The following is an 18,055-nucleotide window of genomic DNA, read 5'->3' on the forward strand; positions in this document are numbered from 1 at the left end:
CATTCCGAAGAGCGAGACACAGGAGAATACAGAAGCCATTGTGTCATTGTGGTACGATATGAAGTCCAGGACTTTGGGCAGACATCCGTCTCTCTTCTCATTTGGCCATTCATCACTTGGACATTTCATGCAGTTCTTAGAGTCCCAGGAATACTTCATAAAATGATACAGAGCAAAGAATACATGGGTACAAGAGAAAACAAGATGCTACATGCGCCTCTGGATATGTTACTACATTCTACCAACTTAACTCTTTCCATAATCAAAGGGACATATGGACAATGTACAAACTCCCTCTCCCCTTCTCTCTTCTTTGCCCCTACAACCCCTCCCCTATATAAGACCAAGCTTTGACAGTGAGACACTGTTCAGAACTCCCTGTCCAGCTTTCCTTCCTCTCCTCCTATTGTTATTGTTATTGTTATTGTTCTTTATTGCTTGTTAATTGCCTGACCATTTAGAGAATTGGTATCTGGCTACATGTGGCATTGTTACTGTGGACGGGGGCATTATCATTGGCTAAAAGAAGGCCTTATTACTGACTACAGGGGGGCATGACTGCCCAAAGGGGGCATGACTTGGCAAAGGGGGCATATCTTACTATGTGGGGACATACCTGGCCACAGGAGGCATATCTGGTTGCATGGGACCTACTTGCCTTCAGGGGGCCTTCGTGGCTGTGTGTGGCATATCTGACTACAGGGAGCATAGCCGGCTACAACGTAGGCAAGTCTGAACACTTCTATAAGGAAAACTTCAGTCTAGTTTGTAGAGAGAATTGCTATGCAAGGGCTGTGAGGACAGTATTCTAGGACTCATATGGAAGTTTACGGCCAGGTCTAGAGACCAAAAGCTGCCCAGAAACATCTTTCTCATCTTTCTTTTACTTTCTAAAAGGCAAATCCATGCACGCAAACCACCTCACGGCAGAAACACCTAGTAACACCCAAGTACTCTTTCAGCACTATCCCTCCACATGGATTGTGTTGGAAGTATTTAAAGTGTCTTAGTAAAGTATTACTTACACCCTTTTCTCCCTGTGTATGGTATTATCTGCAGATACACCATCTTGGGCACCCCAAAAGGCACCAGCCAGCCAAAGTATAAAAAATGTGCCCAGGCGACTTGTACCATCACTCTAGTACAGAGCTTCACTGACAACTTTGCAATTGTTTAGGGGAGCACCTCAGAAGTCCCTGTGTCCACTCCATTCATGTGTGACTTAAGAAAAAACCACAAGCATACCTGACCCTGAGTCACACTACCTGTATTGGTTACACATTGATGTATGATTCACTATTATGAAAACCAGTTAAGAAGCTTTAGTATGACCATAATATGATTTCAAAATCTGTAATGTTCAGAGATAATCACTATCATTGGGGTAACCAAACGAATTCCAATGGCACTCCCAAAGATTTCAAATCAACGTGCTTGAAAAAGACTGTGAGAGACAGTCGAAACGTTGCTTCAATTTTTGATCATGTAATAAATTGCACGTTGATTTGAAATCTTTGTGAGAGCCGTTGAAATTCGTTTGGATATCTACATTGACCCATGGTCAGGGTCCTCTGGCTGACACCCAACTATACGTTAAGCTCCAAGCTGTGCTGCCTACTATCCTTGTGACTATCATTGGGGTAAGGGATAATATTTTGTAGTCATTCCTTCCTTTTTTCCAGCAGATCAGGTTTTTTATTCATTTCAGAGTTAAATAAAATAATAAAACATTTGGGGATAAACACACATCCTAACAGTCCAGCACTGGACGCCATCACTGCAAAGACCTCCACAGCCACCATGTTCTTGCCTCTGGTGGTCAGATAAGCCGGGATCATGGCGATCCAGACACTGCAGAACACCAGCATGCTGAAGGTGATGTACTTGGCCTCATTAAAAGTGTCCGGTAATGTCCTCACCATGAAAGCCAGAACAAAGCTCACCGCTGCCAGGAACCACAAGTAACCCAACATGGAGTAGAACCAGATATCTGACCCTTCATTACACTGAATGAGGATCTTCCCAGGATAAGAGTGAGTGTCCAGGTCCTGGAATGGTGGCGATATAGACAACCAGATAACACAGATTATAACCTGAATGGATGAACACAACAACACTATGGTATAGGGCAGCTTCACACTCAACCATTTCCTCCAGGGGCTTCCAGGCTTGGTGGACCTAAAAGCAACACAAACCATCACAGTCTTGGCGAGAAGTGAGGAGACGGCAACTGAGAAGAAGATTCCAAAACTGGTTTCACGTAATCTACAAGTGACATCACTGGGACGGCCAAGAAACAAGAAGACAGAGAGGAAGCTGAGGAGGATGGAGACCAGGAGGAGATAACTCAGGTTCCGGTTATTAGCTCTAACAATAGGAGTGTCCCGGTAGGAGATAAATATTCCCAGTATGGAGCCGGTCACAAGACATCCGAAGAGCGAGACACAGGAGAATACAGAAGCCATTGTGTCATTGTGGTAAGAGATGAAGTCCAGGACTTTGGGCAGACATCCGTCTCTCTTCTCATTTGGCCATTCATCACTTGGACATTGAATACAGTTCTCAGAATCTGCAGGAATATTTCATAAAATGTTACAATTTAAAATCAGTATACTGTCTAGAATTCTGGACTGAAAGTTCATTTAGAAATATAGTGCAAAGTCTGATATTTAGTGTCTCTGGCATGTCCGCTAGGGTGTCTGCCCGCTAAGCAGCAAGAGTTCATTCAGCTCACCTGGCTGGTGCAACGACCTAGAGGAATCCAACACCTCAACAATAGTAGATAGTGAGAAGGAGTGATGTCTGCCCGCTATGTGCCAGCTAACTGGCTTAAGGACCCCCGCTGGAAGGCATGTTCCCCCGAGTTGTTATGACGTTACAACTTAGGGAAAAATGCCCATCCTGGCTGATGGACAGCCCACTTATCCAATAACTGATTGAAGCGGCGCCCTGTCCCAGTCACTGACTAGCAGAGCGGCCAGTCCATCAGTTGGGCCATGACATCTGCAGCGCCAGAGATCCCGGAACCAGGCAGGGATCCTGAAGCGGTGATCCAGTCCTACTACCTGAACATCTTTTCCCAATATGCATATCCATGGGTTTTCCGGAACCTTAATCTCCAATTCTCAATTTAATTCTAACAAGAAACCCCTTTAGTAATGATGTAATACTGGACATGACCATAATGTAAGTACCCATGTTTATTGTTTAATGTACAAAAATGGAGGTCGGACTTCTCCGACCTTGTCTGGTCCTGAGTCTAAATTAACTCAGAATTCTATTTTGGGCTCAGATCAATTTAGGCCGAGGGTGTATGTGTGTGTTTTCTATTCAATTTAAGGAATCTGCTTTTTATATTTAGGAGGTTGAGCAAGAGAGTGTAAAATATACTGGTTCTGGGCTACTGATGAATTACAGTAATGATATCTGGTTTGGGGTCTTACCCCTTCCACCAGCATACGTTCTGGGCCTTAAAGGGAACCAGTCAGCACGATTGTGCTGATATGGTTCCTGGCAGCACAGTATAGAGCTACCGTCCTGCTCCCACAACATAACAGCCGCGGCTGCAGCAGTAGGTTTATTAAGGTTAAAAAGTAGCTTTGTTATGCCATGTGAGGCCAGGAGAGAGGCGGCAACTAGTCATTTGGACGTTCCTCTCCCTGCCTAAGCATGGCATAATACAGCCACCATAGTAGGGCAGGGATAGTCGCCCAGTTGTCACTTGCGGCCTAGCTCAACATTAGCAAGCAGGCAAAAATGTATCTATACTGTAAAAAACAAATGAAATTATATGACACTCACATACACAAAGTATATAGAATTAGTTCAGGAGCTTATGTAATGTGGATGCGTTGATGCCTCTCTTAGGGCCCTATTCCACAGTAACGATAATCGGCCGGATCGGCCCCATTTGGCCCGATTCGGCCGATTCAGTGAAATAGAGAGAACGATCAGCTGATGATCGTGTCATCGGCTGATCATTCATTTAGGGCCAGACCTAAAATCATCGTTCCACCACGCGCATCAGTACGGTTGAATAGCGGTGCGTGGCGGGCGACCGACGATTTGACAAGCAGCAGCATCATACATTACCTGTCCAGGCTTCTTCTCCGCGCTGTCTTCATCCCCGGGTCATGCGCTCTCTATCTTCAGAATGTCGGGTCAGCTGACGGAGCCCTCCGCCAATCACAGGCCGGGACCGCCGCGGCCTGTGATTGGCTGAGTGTGGCCTGTCAGCTGACCGGCCATTCTGAAGATAGAGCGCGCGGGACCCGGGGATGAAGACAGCTTGGAGAAGAAGCCTGGACAGGTAATGTATGATGCTGCAAGGGCTGCAAGGACATCGGTAACGATGTCCATGCAGCTCTTGCTCAACTATCATCGGGCAGTGGAATAGGCCCAGTTTACATCATTGATCGGGCCCTCCTCGGCCCGTGGAATAGGACCCTTACTCACTGGTGCTTCCTGCTCGCTCCCTGCACTGCCATTAATAGCATGGAAGCAGAGCTTTGACTCACCCACCCTTACCATCACAATTGCTATAATTATTGATGTGCAGTCATTGACAACTGGTAGTGGAGCTAAAAATAGTGACACCCAGTGGTCAATGTTATTACTTTGAGTTTCACACAGAAACAGCATTTAAATCCAATGCACAGTTCAATACAATGTCGAAAGAAAGTGCACAATGAAAAAGAACATGGACAGCAACCTGTAAACATGACACACCAGGCATCATCAGATCCACCCATGTTCCTCAGTGTTTTTTAAAATGTAAAGAAACAGATAGGTCCAGGGTCCCCGAAATCTCCGGGGGAAACAACTTGAGACCAACAAGAGAGGTCAAAAGGACCAAGAGTAAAACAGAAGCAGAACAGAGAAAAAAGCAAAGGGGAACAAGGTAAGAGATGAGAGAGGAGATGAGAGAGGAGCTGGGGAGGAGATGAGAGAGGAAGAGAGAGGAGGAAAAAAAAGGGTAAAGGGAGAGGAGGGGATGAGGGTAAGGGGTGGGGGAGGGATTCTCATCCTCCAGTAAATTGAAGTAAATTACAAATAGGCTAGATATAAGATATGAGTTAATTTTAATGATAGGTACTCTTTATACAATTCTAAGGTGAAAGATGTTCTAAGTTTAGAGATCTGACCTAAGGTACAGTAGCTTAACAGTTCTGTTAATTTAGAAATGTGGTGAAGGGTCTGAATAAGTGGTTTACTCTGGAGTCTAAATTAATTTATAGTTAACAGTCTAAAGACTAATTGTTTGTTTAGGGTTTGAATGAATAATCCTAAAAACATGACTTTTTGGGTGGGTTTGAGGAGGGGAGATAATAAACACCAGTCTAGATAATCATTGGTAGTATTACTCCTCGTGTATTACTACTTATTGGCAGTGTTACTCCTCATGTTACCATGTACCAGTTGTGTTGGACATCTCTCCTTCTGAACATGGGACGCAGTCATAGCAGCAGGTATGGATGGATGTTGGCCTCGCCTTTTTCCAACTTCCAGGTAAACAATGATCTGAGCAGCGGGATACTGGGATCTGAGGGAAAATACAAGAACCTTTCTAAGGATGACACATAAAGAATGAAGACTAAATAAACATATAAGACAAAAATTATGAAGGATCGTCCACATCTGGAATCCCCTCTCCCACAATGTGGAAGGCGGGATTCCAGAGCCATGTCAAGTGGGCATCCAATCACCTTAAAGGGGCGTGTTAAGCTGGCCGACATTCCAGAGTGACGTCAGGCAAGTTATCTAACTCACAAAAACACAAAAAAATGCAACAGCTCACCGCAATGGCAAGATGCAGACCCACTACAGACATGAAAATAGTTAAAAGCAGCCCCCCCCAACTGCTAAAAAAATTCCCACAAAAATAATGAGGCTCTTGGTTTCTATTTGCAAACAGTGTAAACCACCCCACCACGATAAGGTGGCTTCATACCGGGGCAGTTATACACTGTACTATGGCCTCTCCCCTCTCCGTGGCATGTAATACGCCTATGCTCTGGGCATGCAAGATCCATCTTATACCTGCAAAAATAATTGCACAACCTGGGTGGGATAGGTGGAGTGCACGACCAAGTAGAGGCAGACACTGCCCCCATCTGGAACACAGAAAAAAAGACAAATTTGGTCAGCTCTCCTAGAACACCATTCACACTAGGCAGGAGCACGTTGCGATGGCTGAAATTGCAAACACAGAAACACAGAAAAATGCAACAGCTCACTGCAATGGCAAAATACAAACCCACTACAGACATGAAAATAGTTAAAAGCACCCCCCTCCCCCCAACTGCTAAAAAAAATTCGCACAAAAATAATGAGGCTCTTGGTTACCATTTGCAAATAGTGTTAGTTATCTAACTCCCAGAGACCCATGACATACCCATACGCTAATGGGTGCCAAAAGGGGTACAGAGAGGGGTCACGCTGTGCCAACTAATTAACCATTCAAATGCTGACAGTGGCATTTAAAGGCTGTTAAAGCTGGATCCATGGTGGTCTAGTGGCCAGATTGCAAAGGGGCAATTCATCATACTTGCCAGGCTGGACCACAGTGACGTACAGGTGCTGATCTTTATGAGCAATCATCACATTGCTCCTAGAAGTGTACAGAAACCCTTCACATAATACAAGTTAAAATCATCCCCCTTTTCCTATTTAAAAAAAATAATAATAAAAAAAACATATTTGCTATCGTAGTGTGGAAGCTAAATTATTGCATTCCTGATCTCCTGCAGTAAACATAATGGGGGAGATTTAGCAAACATGGTGTAAAGTGAAACTGGCTCAGTTGCCCCTAGCAACCAATCAGATTCCACTTTTCATTCCTCACAGACTCTTTGGAGAATGAAAGGTGGAATCTGATTGGTTGCTAGGGGCAACTGAGCCAGTTTCACTTTACACCATGTTTGCTAAATCTCCCCCCATAAGCGCAAAAAGTGTAAAATTGCTGATTTTTAGTCAAATTAAATCCGGAAAAAATTGGAATAAAACGCGATCAAAAAGTTTCATGTACGCAAGCAAGCTACCAATAGAAAGTACAGATAATCAACTGGGAAAGGCATATTCCCCTGAGTCTTGACATTATAACAACAAAATGACTTCCGGGGGGGGGGGGGGGGGGGGGGGGGGGTTGGGGGGGGGGGGTCCCAGGGTCGCTCCAGCCATTCACCACAGGCATGGGAAGAGGTAAATACATACTTAAAATCAATCCCCCCCCCCGCAGGCTGCTGACTTTTTAGAAAATGCCGACCTTCTCCTTTAAGTATGTCATTGCAAAGTACAATTGGTTTTGCATTGGTTTAAGGGCAGCTATCTCTAATAACTTTCCAAACCCCGAGGTTGTTAACCAACAAAAATAACACCAAGAACAAGGTGTATAATCCACTGCCAGGTCACAAAGTAACCCAATGTCACCTCTAAGCAACTTAAAGGGAACCTGTCACCCCCCGTGCCGGGGTGACAGGCTCCCGACCCCCCGTTAGAGCCCCATATACTTACCTAATCCCGCCGGGTCCCGCTTCTGGAGGTGGTCGGGTGACGGAGATCTCAGCCGCTGCAGCCCGGCGCGCGCGCTGAGAGATGAGTCCAACGCTCATAGAGAATGACGGAGCGCTGGACTCTCCTGTCATTCTCTATGGGTGTTGGACTCATCTCTCAGCGCGCGCGCCGGGCTGCAGCGGCTGAGATCTCCGTCACCCGACCACCTCCAGAAGCGGGACCCGGCGGGATTAGGTAAGTATATGGGGCTCTAACGGGGGGTCGGGAGCCTGTCACCCAGGCACGGGGGGTGACAGGTTCCCTTTAAGGGCTTCCTCATAAAGGGCACTGAACAGCAAAGGGCCAGAATGCAAGGCGAAAACCATGAGAAGAACATTGCTGCTCGTCTGCCATTTGCTAAAGGTCACCTGAACAAGGCAGAGGGCTGTTGGAGTAAAGTTTGAGGATGGATGAAACCAAATGGGGCTGTCTGGTATATAAGAGAACCATTACAGCGTAGACACCTTTAAGACATACGTGAATACCTGTTTCATTCGGAAAAGAAACAGAATAAACTTACAATCAGCAATATTAGGTTATAAAATAATTTAAAATATTGTTTAGGGACAGACCTAAGCTTTACGTAACCACTTGTATTATATAGCACCTACCTCTATGGGTTTCCAAGTTATAGACTGGGGATCCATGTAAAGCTGCTGACCACTCGCATCCCATGGTGTAAAGTTTCCTACTTCCACCTTATGTATGTCATTATATCCGTCCTTTCTAAATACCCAGTTTATTATCTTATATGCATGTACAGCTTCTCCTTGGTCAGTGAAGTAATATGAAGGTCTCATTGGATCCGGTGAGGACTTCATCCTCTGTATGTAATGCTGTAACCTCCATGTATAGTGTATGAGTCCAGGTATGGAATTTTCCTGATATTTGTCCATTATATATAAGAACATTTCATGTAGAGATTTCGCCAGGATTTCTACAGCATAATACAGTCTTGGAGCGACCCCTGATAAGAGGTAGTTCCTCCGACTTGACATCGTAAACTTCTCACTGGCGTTATACCTATTATAAGTAAAATTGTAAAAAGATAACACATCCTCATCCTCCTGTCCTGCTATGAAATCTGATTGGATCCAAGAAGCCTCATCATTGTATATATTGGGAAGTTTCCTGTAGTTTACAGCAAAATCTTCAAATTCTAGTAAAGTTTGGGATGAAAAGTCTACGGCTAGACTTCCATTAAATCCAGGATACTTATAATCTGTAACGTAGGGGCCGAAAGCCCAGGATGGTGAGAGGATGAAAGTTTTGTCTAATAATTCAAGTACATATTCCCTTAGTAAAGGATAAATATTATTAGAAGAGGTCCCGCATATTATAAGGACGCTGACTTGTGGATTGTCTAAAATATGTAAAATGTGGTCATTATTCCTAGAATTCTGCTGTGTAAGCTTTATGATGTAGGCGGCACAGATCCCGTCCTCTCTCATGTACTTCCTCAGTATCTGCAGTTCATTGTCTCCGGCATCATCATCCGATACCAAAATCCCAACCCAGGTCCAGTCAAAGTGCTTCAGCAGTTTGGTTATTACCATAATGTGGACGTGGTGACTTTGGACGGTGCGGAAAACATGTGGATAGAGGCGTCTATCAGATAGTGAGTGGTCGGTGGCTCCATAGCTGATCTGGGAAACAGAAGGAAATGAAATGTTTCTGGTTATTTTATAAAGGAAGAATCCTTAGATGTACAGTACAATTGATGAGCGAGTACAAAAATGATTGAATTCTTGTTACTCAGATTATTTTTCGATGCTTGATTCGAGTTATGAACACCATTTTTTTCAGGGGCCTCCTATTCGGCAGAAGGGAGGGCGTCTGGTAACCTGAAAACCTCAGAAAGTGATGAAGACAACATGGAAAAGGAATTGGCATAATAGGGGGAGAAAGACCCAGCTCCCTGAATTAGGCCAGTTTTACATACTGACAATATTGCACCCACACCAAGATAGAATTAATTTTAAAGTGGGGAAAATGTTAGAAAAGACTCTTTCCTGTACATTTACTTGTAGAGAAACCAAAAAAGAAAGGAAAAAAATATCCCCCTACAGCCCTATCTCTCACCTTAGTTCCCGTCATCTCTGACAACCATATATGCCCTAGACAAGGGAAACTCAAACTGCACTCACCAGTAATGGTCATTGCGTGTGTGTGACATGGACAGATCCATCATTTTAAATTTTGAAGGATGGACTCGTAGACTCATCAAGCCATTGCAGCAACTGCAAGGGGGGGGGGGGGGCACAAATTGAAAGGACATAGGTAATCCAATACACCTTTCATTACACATAAAGGAGGGCTCATGCACATGCTGTAAAAATGTTGTACAAGAGCCTAGTGGCGACCCTCCTTATGATTGGAGGAGAAAGCCTGGTGGTGACCTCTGGAAAAACTGTCAGCTAGAGTCTGTTGTGACCCTCATTCAAATCGTGAATAAGAGGTGGTTTAAAGAGGTGGATAAGAGCCTTTTTAAACCTGTGGATAAGAGGTGGTTGTAATCCTCATTATAACTGTTAATAAGAGGCAGTTGTGACCCTGATTATAATTGTAAATAAGAGGCGGTTGTGAACCTGATTATAATTGTGGGTGAGAGGCGGTTGTGACCTGATTATAATTGTGGGTGAGAGGTGGTTGTGACCCTGATTATAATTGTGGGTGAAAGGTGGTTGTGACCCTGATTATAATTGTGGGTGAGAGGTGGTTGTGACCCTGATTATAATTGTGGGTGAAAGGTGGTTGTGACCCTGATTATAATTGTGAATAAGAGACGGTTCTGAACCTGATAATAATTGTGGGTGAGAGGCGGTTGTGACCCTGATTATAATTGTGCATAAGAGGCGTTTGTGAACCTCATTATAATTGTGGATAAGAGGCGGTTGTGAACCTCATTATAATTGTGGATAAGAGGCGGTTGTGACCCTGATTATAATTGTGGGTGAGAGGTGGTTGTGACCCTGATTATAATTGTGGGTGAGAGGTGGTTGTGACCCTGATTATAATTGTGGGTGAGAGGTGGTTGTGACCCTGATTATAATTGTGAATAAGAGACGGTTGTGAACCTGATAATAATTGTGGATAAGAGACGGTTGTGAACCTCATTATAATTGTGGATAAGAGGCGGTTGTGAACCTCATTATAATTGTGGATAAGAGGCGGTTGTGACCCTGATTATAATTGTGGGTGAGAGGTGGTTGTGACCCTGATTATAATTGTGGGTGAGAGGTGGTTGTGACCCTGATTATAATTGTGAATAAGAGACGGTTGTGAACCTGATAATAATTGTGGATAAGAGACGGTTGTGAACCTCATTATAATTGTGGATAAGAGGCAGTTGTGACCCTACATACAATTGTAAATAAGATCCGGTTGAGACCCTGATTGTAGTTCTGAATAAGAGGCGGTTGTGAACATTATTATAATTGTGGGTAAGGAGCGGTTGTAACCGAGTTTATAATTGTGAATAAGAGGTGGTTCTGAACCTGGTCATAGTGATGAATAAGAGGCAGCAGAGACATTAATTATAATTGTAAATAATAGGCGGTTGCAAACCTGATTATAATTGTGGATTTGAGGCAGTAGATCTGGAGACATTAAACAGCAGTGTGAGCTTAGCCTTATTTATTTTATTTTTTTTGTATTATTATTTATTTATTTATTTTATTTTTTTTGGTGCACTTAACCTGGAGGCACTGGAATACCAGGTCAATGCCTGGAGAGGACAGAGCAAGCTCTTTTTCCATCTTCCTGTTCTTAAAATCCATTTAATATATGGTCCCCAGATAGGGGACGTATCAGATATTAAACTGATAAGAACAGATACTACACTTGATCTTAGCCAAAAGGCCGAGAAGCGATTTTTTTTTTTGAGCTTAGCCTTATTTAGTTAACGCTTATACCTGATCACTTTCTTGGGAGTAATCGTATAGGGCTGAAGCATCTTATAACTTGGGGATACTTGGCCTCAAAGGATTGAGAAACTCTGGTCTAAAGTATCCAGTACCTGAGGATATCCATATAGTCCAAGGATCTGTGCTGCTGGAATAGTGGTAGATGAGTGGCCAGCTGGGCGCGGCTTGTACAGGAATAATTTGGAATGACCTTATCGGGGCCGGACAGAATATGTAAAACATGTTGGACCGACCACGCTCTCCTCTAAGCAGGAGTCATAAACATCATATCCTAGGGTGATATTGGGTAAAATGTCAGGACTTTGGTTTATATTTTCAATGGCAGAGAAAAAGATCAGAGAATGTAGGAACCCCTGAAGATGTAAGCTATAAATAGATAAATGTATATAAAGGTGAGTAATAGACTAGTGATTTGGTCTCCATCTATTCAGTACACATCCTATGTTCAACTAGATATTCCTGTTCAGTTCTTATTCACGTTGTCTTATACAAAACATTGAAAAAGGATTTGTCCCCTTCCTGATTGTTGTTAGTTTTACCTTCTACACGCAACAGATGTCCATTAAGTTTAACATAGAGAAATAAAATTGAAATGGACCCCCATTTCTAAGGATTCAAGGACAATATACAAATTAACAACAGCCAAAGTCTTATTGTATCTTGTCATCACTATCGCAGTCAACAAACTCTTTTCTTTACAGGTGTTTATAGGAAAACTTTAAAATGGACTTTGTCAATTGCCTATTAAAAGTTAAAGCGTTACTCTGTTCCATAATGGATGTGGTACAGAGTTCCTCATTTATGTTTCTATTTATTGTGATATTTATGCCTATTGCATGTTATATGTGAATATTAACCTGTGCTGCTATTATATTGTATACAAATTATATTTTTTTTATTTTTCAGAGAGAAATCTGCTCCGTCTCTGCCTGGTGGCCATTTTTAAGGTACTTCACAGATAAAAGACTTTAAACCCTTGTACCTAATGTAAATTTGCTACTGAATCATAGTGTCTTGTCTCCCTCTTGGCTGATTTCTACTGAACCTCACCAACACTAAGGGTGTCCTTGTGATTACCTCAGACAAGAATATAATGGAACTGGCCATGGGGGAAACAACAAGATCCATCCATATCACCAACATCTAGGTGCAGTTCCCCTTTAACCTCTGTGGCAGATCTCCTCAGAAGAGAGTTATAGGAACTGGCCTACGACAAAACTTTATTATTGTTTCAACATACTCTTTCCTTATTAACAGAGTTAACTTCACCCAGGAGAGCTGTGGACATTGTTGTATCACTGACATACAATAAGTCCCTATACACAAATGATCTACCATTGTCCACAGCTCTTCTGGGTGAAGTTAACTCCGTCAGTCATCTTCCAGGTAACATCAGATGGCTTTTTCTAAAACCATTCTAAACTACTACGAATGTTTGATACCTGATCCCAAATAGTGTTGATGGAACTGTTCGAGAAAATTTAGGTTCAAGACGAACATCTTGTTTTTCTCAAACTCAAACCAGACCGAACATTTTACTGTCCGTTCGAGTTAGCGTTCAAGTTCAAGTTCGAGCACCTTTCTGCTAGCCAATCAGTGCAGAGCACATAGAAGTGTCAGAAACATCATTGCTGAGGTGAAGGGGTCTCATTTGGTGCTAAAATCACATAACCATCATATAAAACTCACTTCTGGATGCCTTTTTCAACTCACTCACTGTGCTGGATAGAGTGCTCTCTCAGTTTCTCATTGTTACCATGCATGCTGCCATTTTGATTAGACAGATAGTTAGTGCGATTAGTGAAATTACTGAGATAGGTAGTGAGATTATTGAAATTACTGAGATAGGTAGTGAGATTAGTGAGATTAGTGGGGTGTTTAGCAAGGTTAGACTAGCATTTTTGCAACAAGCATTTTCCTGTCCATAGAATTGCAGTCACAGCAGTACTTAGCTTTGGTATTGCAGGCTGCATATTGGATTTGCCAATTTATACATAGTGCCCAAAACTGTATTTTGGTCTGCTCACATGTTTTTTGCCCAGTAATTAATCGTACATCTGATTTGTGCACGTGAATAAAAGCTGTATTCCCATCAGCTGACATATGTTCTCTGTCCGTTAACAAAAAATACGGAATACTTGACATACCCAGTAATTAATCATACATCTGAGTTGTGTACATCTTATTACTTGGGGATACTTGGTCTCGAAAGATTAAGAAACACTGGTCTAAAGTATCCAGTACCTGAGGATATCCATATAGTCCAAGGATCTGTGCTGCCGGAATAGTGGTAGATGAGTGGTGATCCCCAATGACACCGGCCAGCTGGCCGCGGCTTGTACAGGAATAATTTGGAATGACCTTATCAGGACCGGAAAGAATATGTAAAACATGTTGGACCGCCACGCTCTCCTCTAAACAGGAGTCATAAACATCATATCCCAGGGTGATATTGGGTAAAATGTCAGGACTTTGGTTTATATTTTCAATGGCAGAGAAAAAGATCAGAGAATGTAGGAACCCCTGAAGATGTAAGCTATAAATAGATAAATGTATATACAGGTGAGTAATAGACTAGTGATTTGGTCTTCATCTATTCAGTACACATCCTATGTTCAACTAGATATTCCTGCTCAGTTCTTATTCACGTAATTTTATACAAAACATTGAAAAAGGATTTGTCCCCTTCCTGATTGTTGTTAGTTTTACCTTCTACACGTAACAGATGTCCATTAAGTTCAACATAGAGAAAAAAAATTGAAATGGACCCCCATTTCTAAGGATTCAAATACAAATTTACAATAGCAGAAGTCTTATTGTATCTTGTCTTGTATCTTATCACTATTGCAGTCAACAAACTGTTCTCTTTGCAGGTGTTTATAGGAAAACTTTAAAATGGATTCTTTCAATTGCCTATTAAAAGTTAAAGGGTTACTCTATACCATAATGAATCTGCACCATCTCTGCTTGGTGGCCATTGGCCCTGGCCCTGGGGGAAACAACAAGATCCATCCATATCACCAACACCTAGGTGCAGTTCCCTTTCAACCTCTGTGGCAGATCTTCTCAGAAGAGAGTAATAGGAACTGGCCTATGACAAAACTTTATTATTGCTTCAACATACTCTTTCCTTATTTAACTTCACCCAGGAGAGCTGTGGACATTGGTGTATCCAGCGTCAGACTGGGCGTGGGTCCCCACGCTGATGCGGCACACTGACTGTCGGGCAGCAGGAACCCCTGACAGTTATACAGTGTTGCAGCGGGCCTCCCCCTTGCCGCACTGCCCCCTCTACCCAATCGCTCTTGTGACCACAAGCAATGTCTTGCTTGCGGTCACAAGAGGCATTACGGCCCCCAGTTGATGCTGCCCTCCCTGGGGGGGGGGGGGCCGCACCCAGCCGGCACACGCATCAGTAAGCTCTGTGTGTGGGGAGCATCTATAAGGGGGGTATCAGAGGAAATCTATAAGGGGGATATTAGGGAGCATCTATAAGGGGAATAACGGGAAGGCATGTATAAGGGGGATAACAGGGGGCATCTATAAGGGGGATAACATGGAGCCATCTATAAGGGGGATAACAGGGGGCATCTATATGGGGGATAACAGGGGGCATCTATTAGGGGGCTAACAGGGGGGCATCTATAAGAGGGATAACATGGAGGCATTTATAAGGGGGATGACAGTCTGCAGCCCTCAGGATATGCTGGGAGTTGTAGTGAAGCAAGGAGATGATCCTTTAATAACTGCCGCTGTAGACAGATGTATTGCCGGACCTTCAGGGCTGATGGTTGCGACCCCCAGATTGCAGTTACCAGGAGCCTCTGCACACAGTGATTTATTAAAGGGTTGTCCACTTAGAAACTACAACTCCCAGCATACCATGAGAGCTGTATAAATGTAGGGTGTTCTGAGATTTGTCACAGATACAAATGAATTCAGGAAAGGACCAGGTCAGCATGTTGTGTCTCAGTGATTCTTTATTGTGGGTCCCAAGGATCATTTCCTCTGGTAGGCCCCAGGTACCCCAGTCCAACACTGGGTGTATCACTGAACTTACAATGAGTCACTGTACACAAATGATCTACCGTTGTCCACAGCTCTTCTGGGTGAAGTTAAATCTGTTAGTCATCTGCCAGTTAACGTCATATGGCTTGTTCTAAAACCATTCTAAACTACTTAGAATATGCACAAGCCTGGAAGACAGAAATCGCTGCACATCGCATCCATGGTTGATACGAAAGCCTATCAGCTACATTAAAACCCAACATCAGAAGTTAGTATAAATTTTGATTAAACCATATTGCCTCATGTACCACGTGCAGGTCTCTGATACACATGAGCTAAACAACACTGTGCCGGTCAGCAACTGCCAACCCTGAAAAACAGTAATAACCCCGAATAACAGTAAAAATTTAACTCCGGGTCATGAGTGACTTTTATTTTTCCATCTACAGAGCTCAAAGAGGGTTTGATTTTTGCAGGACCTGTAGTCCTTTCTGCTACAGGGAGGAATTAGGGAGAGTTTTAAAATTTCCCTCTTTAGAGAAATGTGGCCCCTTTTGTCTACCAGTAGCGTACAATGTTGCCAGGTTTATAAGCAACATGGGTGGTATTTTAAACTTTAGGGAAAGGACAGAAAGGGAGAAAAAAGTTTTAGGCTATGTTCACACACTGTAAGAGTCTGGCCGTTCCGTGACCCGGGCAGTCTCTTTAAAGATCATCCCGGCCGGTACTGCAGTACCGGCCAGATGATCTTTCGGGCCGCAGTGTTCTGATGTTGGCGCATCAGCGCGCGCCCGCATCCGAACTCCCCATAGCTCACAATGAAGCAAGCGGCCGGAGCCGCTCGCTTCATTATGTGAACTGACAGGGCAGTTGTTTGCGGCGCCGCACGGGATCCCGTCCGGAGTGTATACAATGTGTATATGCTCCTGCCTGGATCCCATAGAGAAATAGGCAATGTTCCACTGCGCAGAAAGTACGGCTGTTGTTGCCAATGGCAACATTGGCCGTACTTTTACATAGTGTGAACATAGCCTTAAACTGGAAAACCCCTTTAATTGTCTACTTTTTTTTTGTGTCCTTAGCAGTTTTTTTTTTTAAATGTAACAAGCACTGGCATTTTTTTTCTAAACCTAAAAAACTAACATATTCGATATCCTCACATATAGAAATATATAATCTAATAAAACATGACCTTATTGATCCCAAACTATTTAAAGATTTTTAAAGAAATAATACCTGATGGCTTTTTGGTCATAATGCAGCCCATAAAAATTCAAATATCTCAAAATATCTTTTTTAAAGTAGTAAGAAATTAAGAGATACCAATTATATGTATTTGATTGACAGATTGATAAGATGATATGAAGGGTGTCATTACAAAGTACAATTTTCTTGTAAAAACACATTCTTACATAATTCAGTAAAACTAAAAAAAGCAATCATAATCATAACTCAGTGGAAATAAATAATAAGTATAAGAATTTTATCACTTACTCCACACAGGTAACACTTTTGTTACCTATATCATAAATTGTTTCCATTGGCAATGCAAAGTGTTTGATTGTTAGCAGCCCCCCAATGATGAGGTCTCCATCCTGGTAACATTTCTCTAAATCATCTTCAACTTCTCTTATCTTCAGATCACAGAATAAATGTGTTGAAAAAAAAACTGGAAGAACCCACAGTAGAAGAAACCCAAACATCTCCTTCCCTCAGGAATAGAATAATAAAGAAGAAGTATAAACTATTCTAAGAAGAGCAGTGACACAGAGAAGCCATCAGCTCATAGGATCAGTGACATTATGGTGACTGCTCTCATCTCTCCTCTTCTTATACAGGATGATGGGACATATGTTACACTGTCTGATCTCATCACACATTATTCTGGTCTGATCCCTAATGACGGAACTCATTTACTGTATATAATTGTAGAACAAGTTAAAGAAACAGAAATATTATGTTTAGATATCCTTGAGTTGTACAGATTATTCTTTTCTAGGTACTTTTCCAAGGTAATATCAACATAAACCACAGTCCTGTACAAAGATTATCATAGGAAGCCAAATAACATATAAATATATTTGGAGACTGAATATGGAGAAACCCAAGTTCATAGTACATGTTTTCTTTGATCAAATTTAAATTCAAAAGAGGACAAGTGATGGGGGGACTGAGCTATTGCCTAGATCCCTGATTTCCAAAGAGGCTTCTCAGGTTGTATTTCCAGGACACCAGAACGTTAACTTAAAGTTAACTGGACTTAAAGTTGGAGTTAAGACACTGATGAAGTAGTTAGATGAGACCTATCTAATGGTCGTAGCTGCCTATCATCTGCGGAACCTGCTGACCTACTAGGGCACCCAACTACACTACTCAACATTGAAATTGTGGCCTAAATGTGCTGCCATGGCCTGCAGAATCTCCAGAGCAATGAAGGAGATGGTTAAATCTCAGCTAATCTTGTAGTGATATTTGCATGAGGAGTTCTGGCTAATATATCCTTATTATAGTGCTTGAAAAGCACTATATTGTAATCCGTATTCTTCTCCTTCTTCTTCCGTTTCTTCTTC

The 18,055-nt window shown here is 42.6% G+C and overlaps 1 protein-coding gene and 1 non-coding gene across 2 annotated transcripts; both read right to left on the reverse strand.

Moving 5' to 3' along the window:
* Positions 1-1,661: 1,661 nt before the first annotated feature.
* LOC138796454 (vomeronasal type-2 receptor 26-like) lies at positions 1,662-9,648 on the reverse strand. The gene is made up of 4 exons (XM_069976059.1): positions 9,634-9,648; positions 8,163-9,197; positions 5,416-5,566; positions 1,662-2,569 (listed from the first exon to the last, which is right to left on the reverse strand). Exons 1-4 carry the CDS (start codon positions 9,646-9,648, stop codon positions 1,662-1,664), a joined length of 2,109 nt encoding a protein of 702 aa, XP_069832160.1.
* A 1,585-nt stretch (positions 9,649-11,233) lies between these two features.
* On the reverse strand, positions 11,234-11,424 carry LOC138797948 (U2 spliceosomal RNA). Its single transcript, XR_011364037.1, has one exon. It is a non-coding gene; the product is annotated as a U2 spliceosomal RNA (small nuclear RNA).
* Between the last annotated feature and the right edge of the window lie 6,631 nt (positions 11,425-18,055).

Source organism: Dendropsophus ebraccatus, chromosome 7, assembly GCF_027789765.1.
Source record: "Dendropsophus ebraccatus isolate aDenEbr1 chromosome 7, aDenEbr1.pat, whole genome shotgun sequence".
Classification (NCBI taxonomy): domain Eukaryota; kingdom Metazoa; phylum Chordata; class Amphibia; order Anura; family Hylidae; genus Dendropsophus; species Dendropsophus ebraccatus.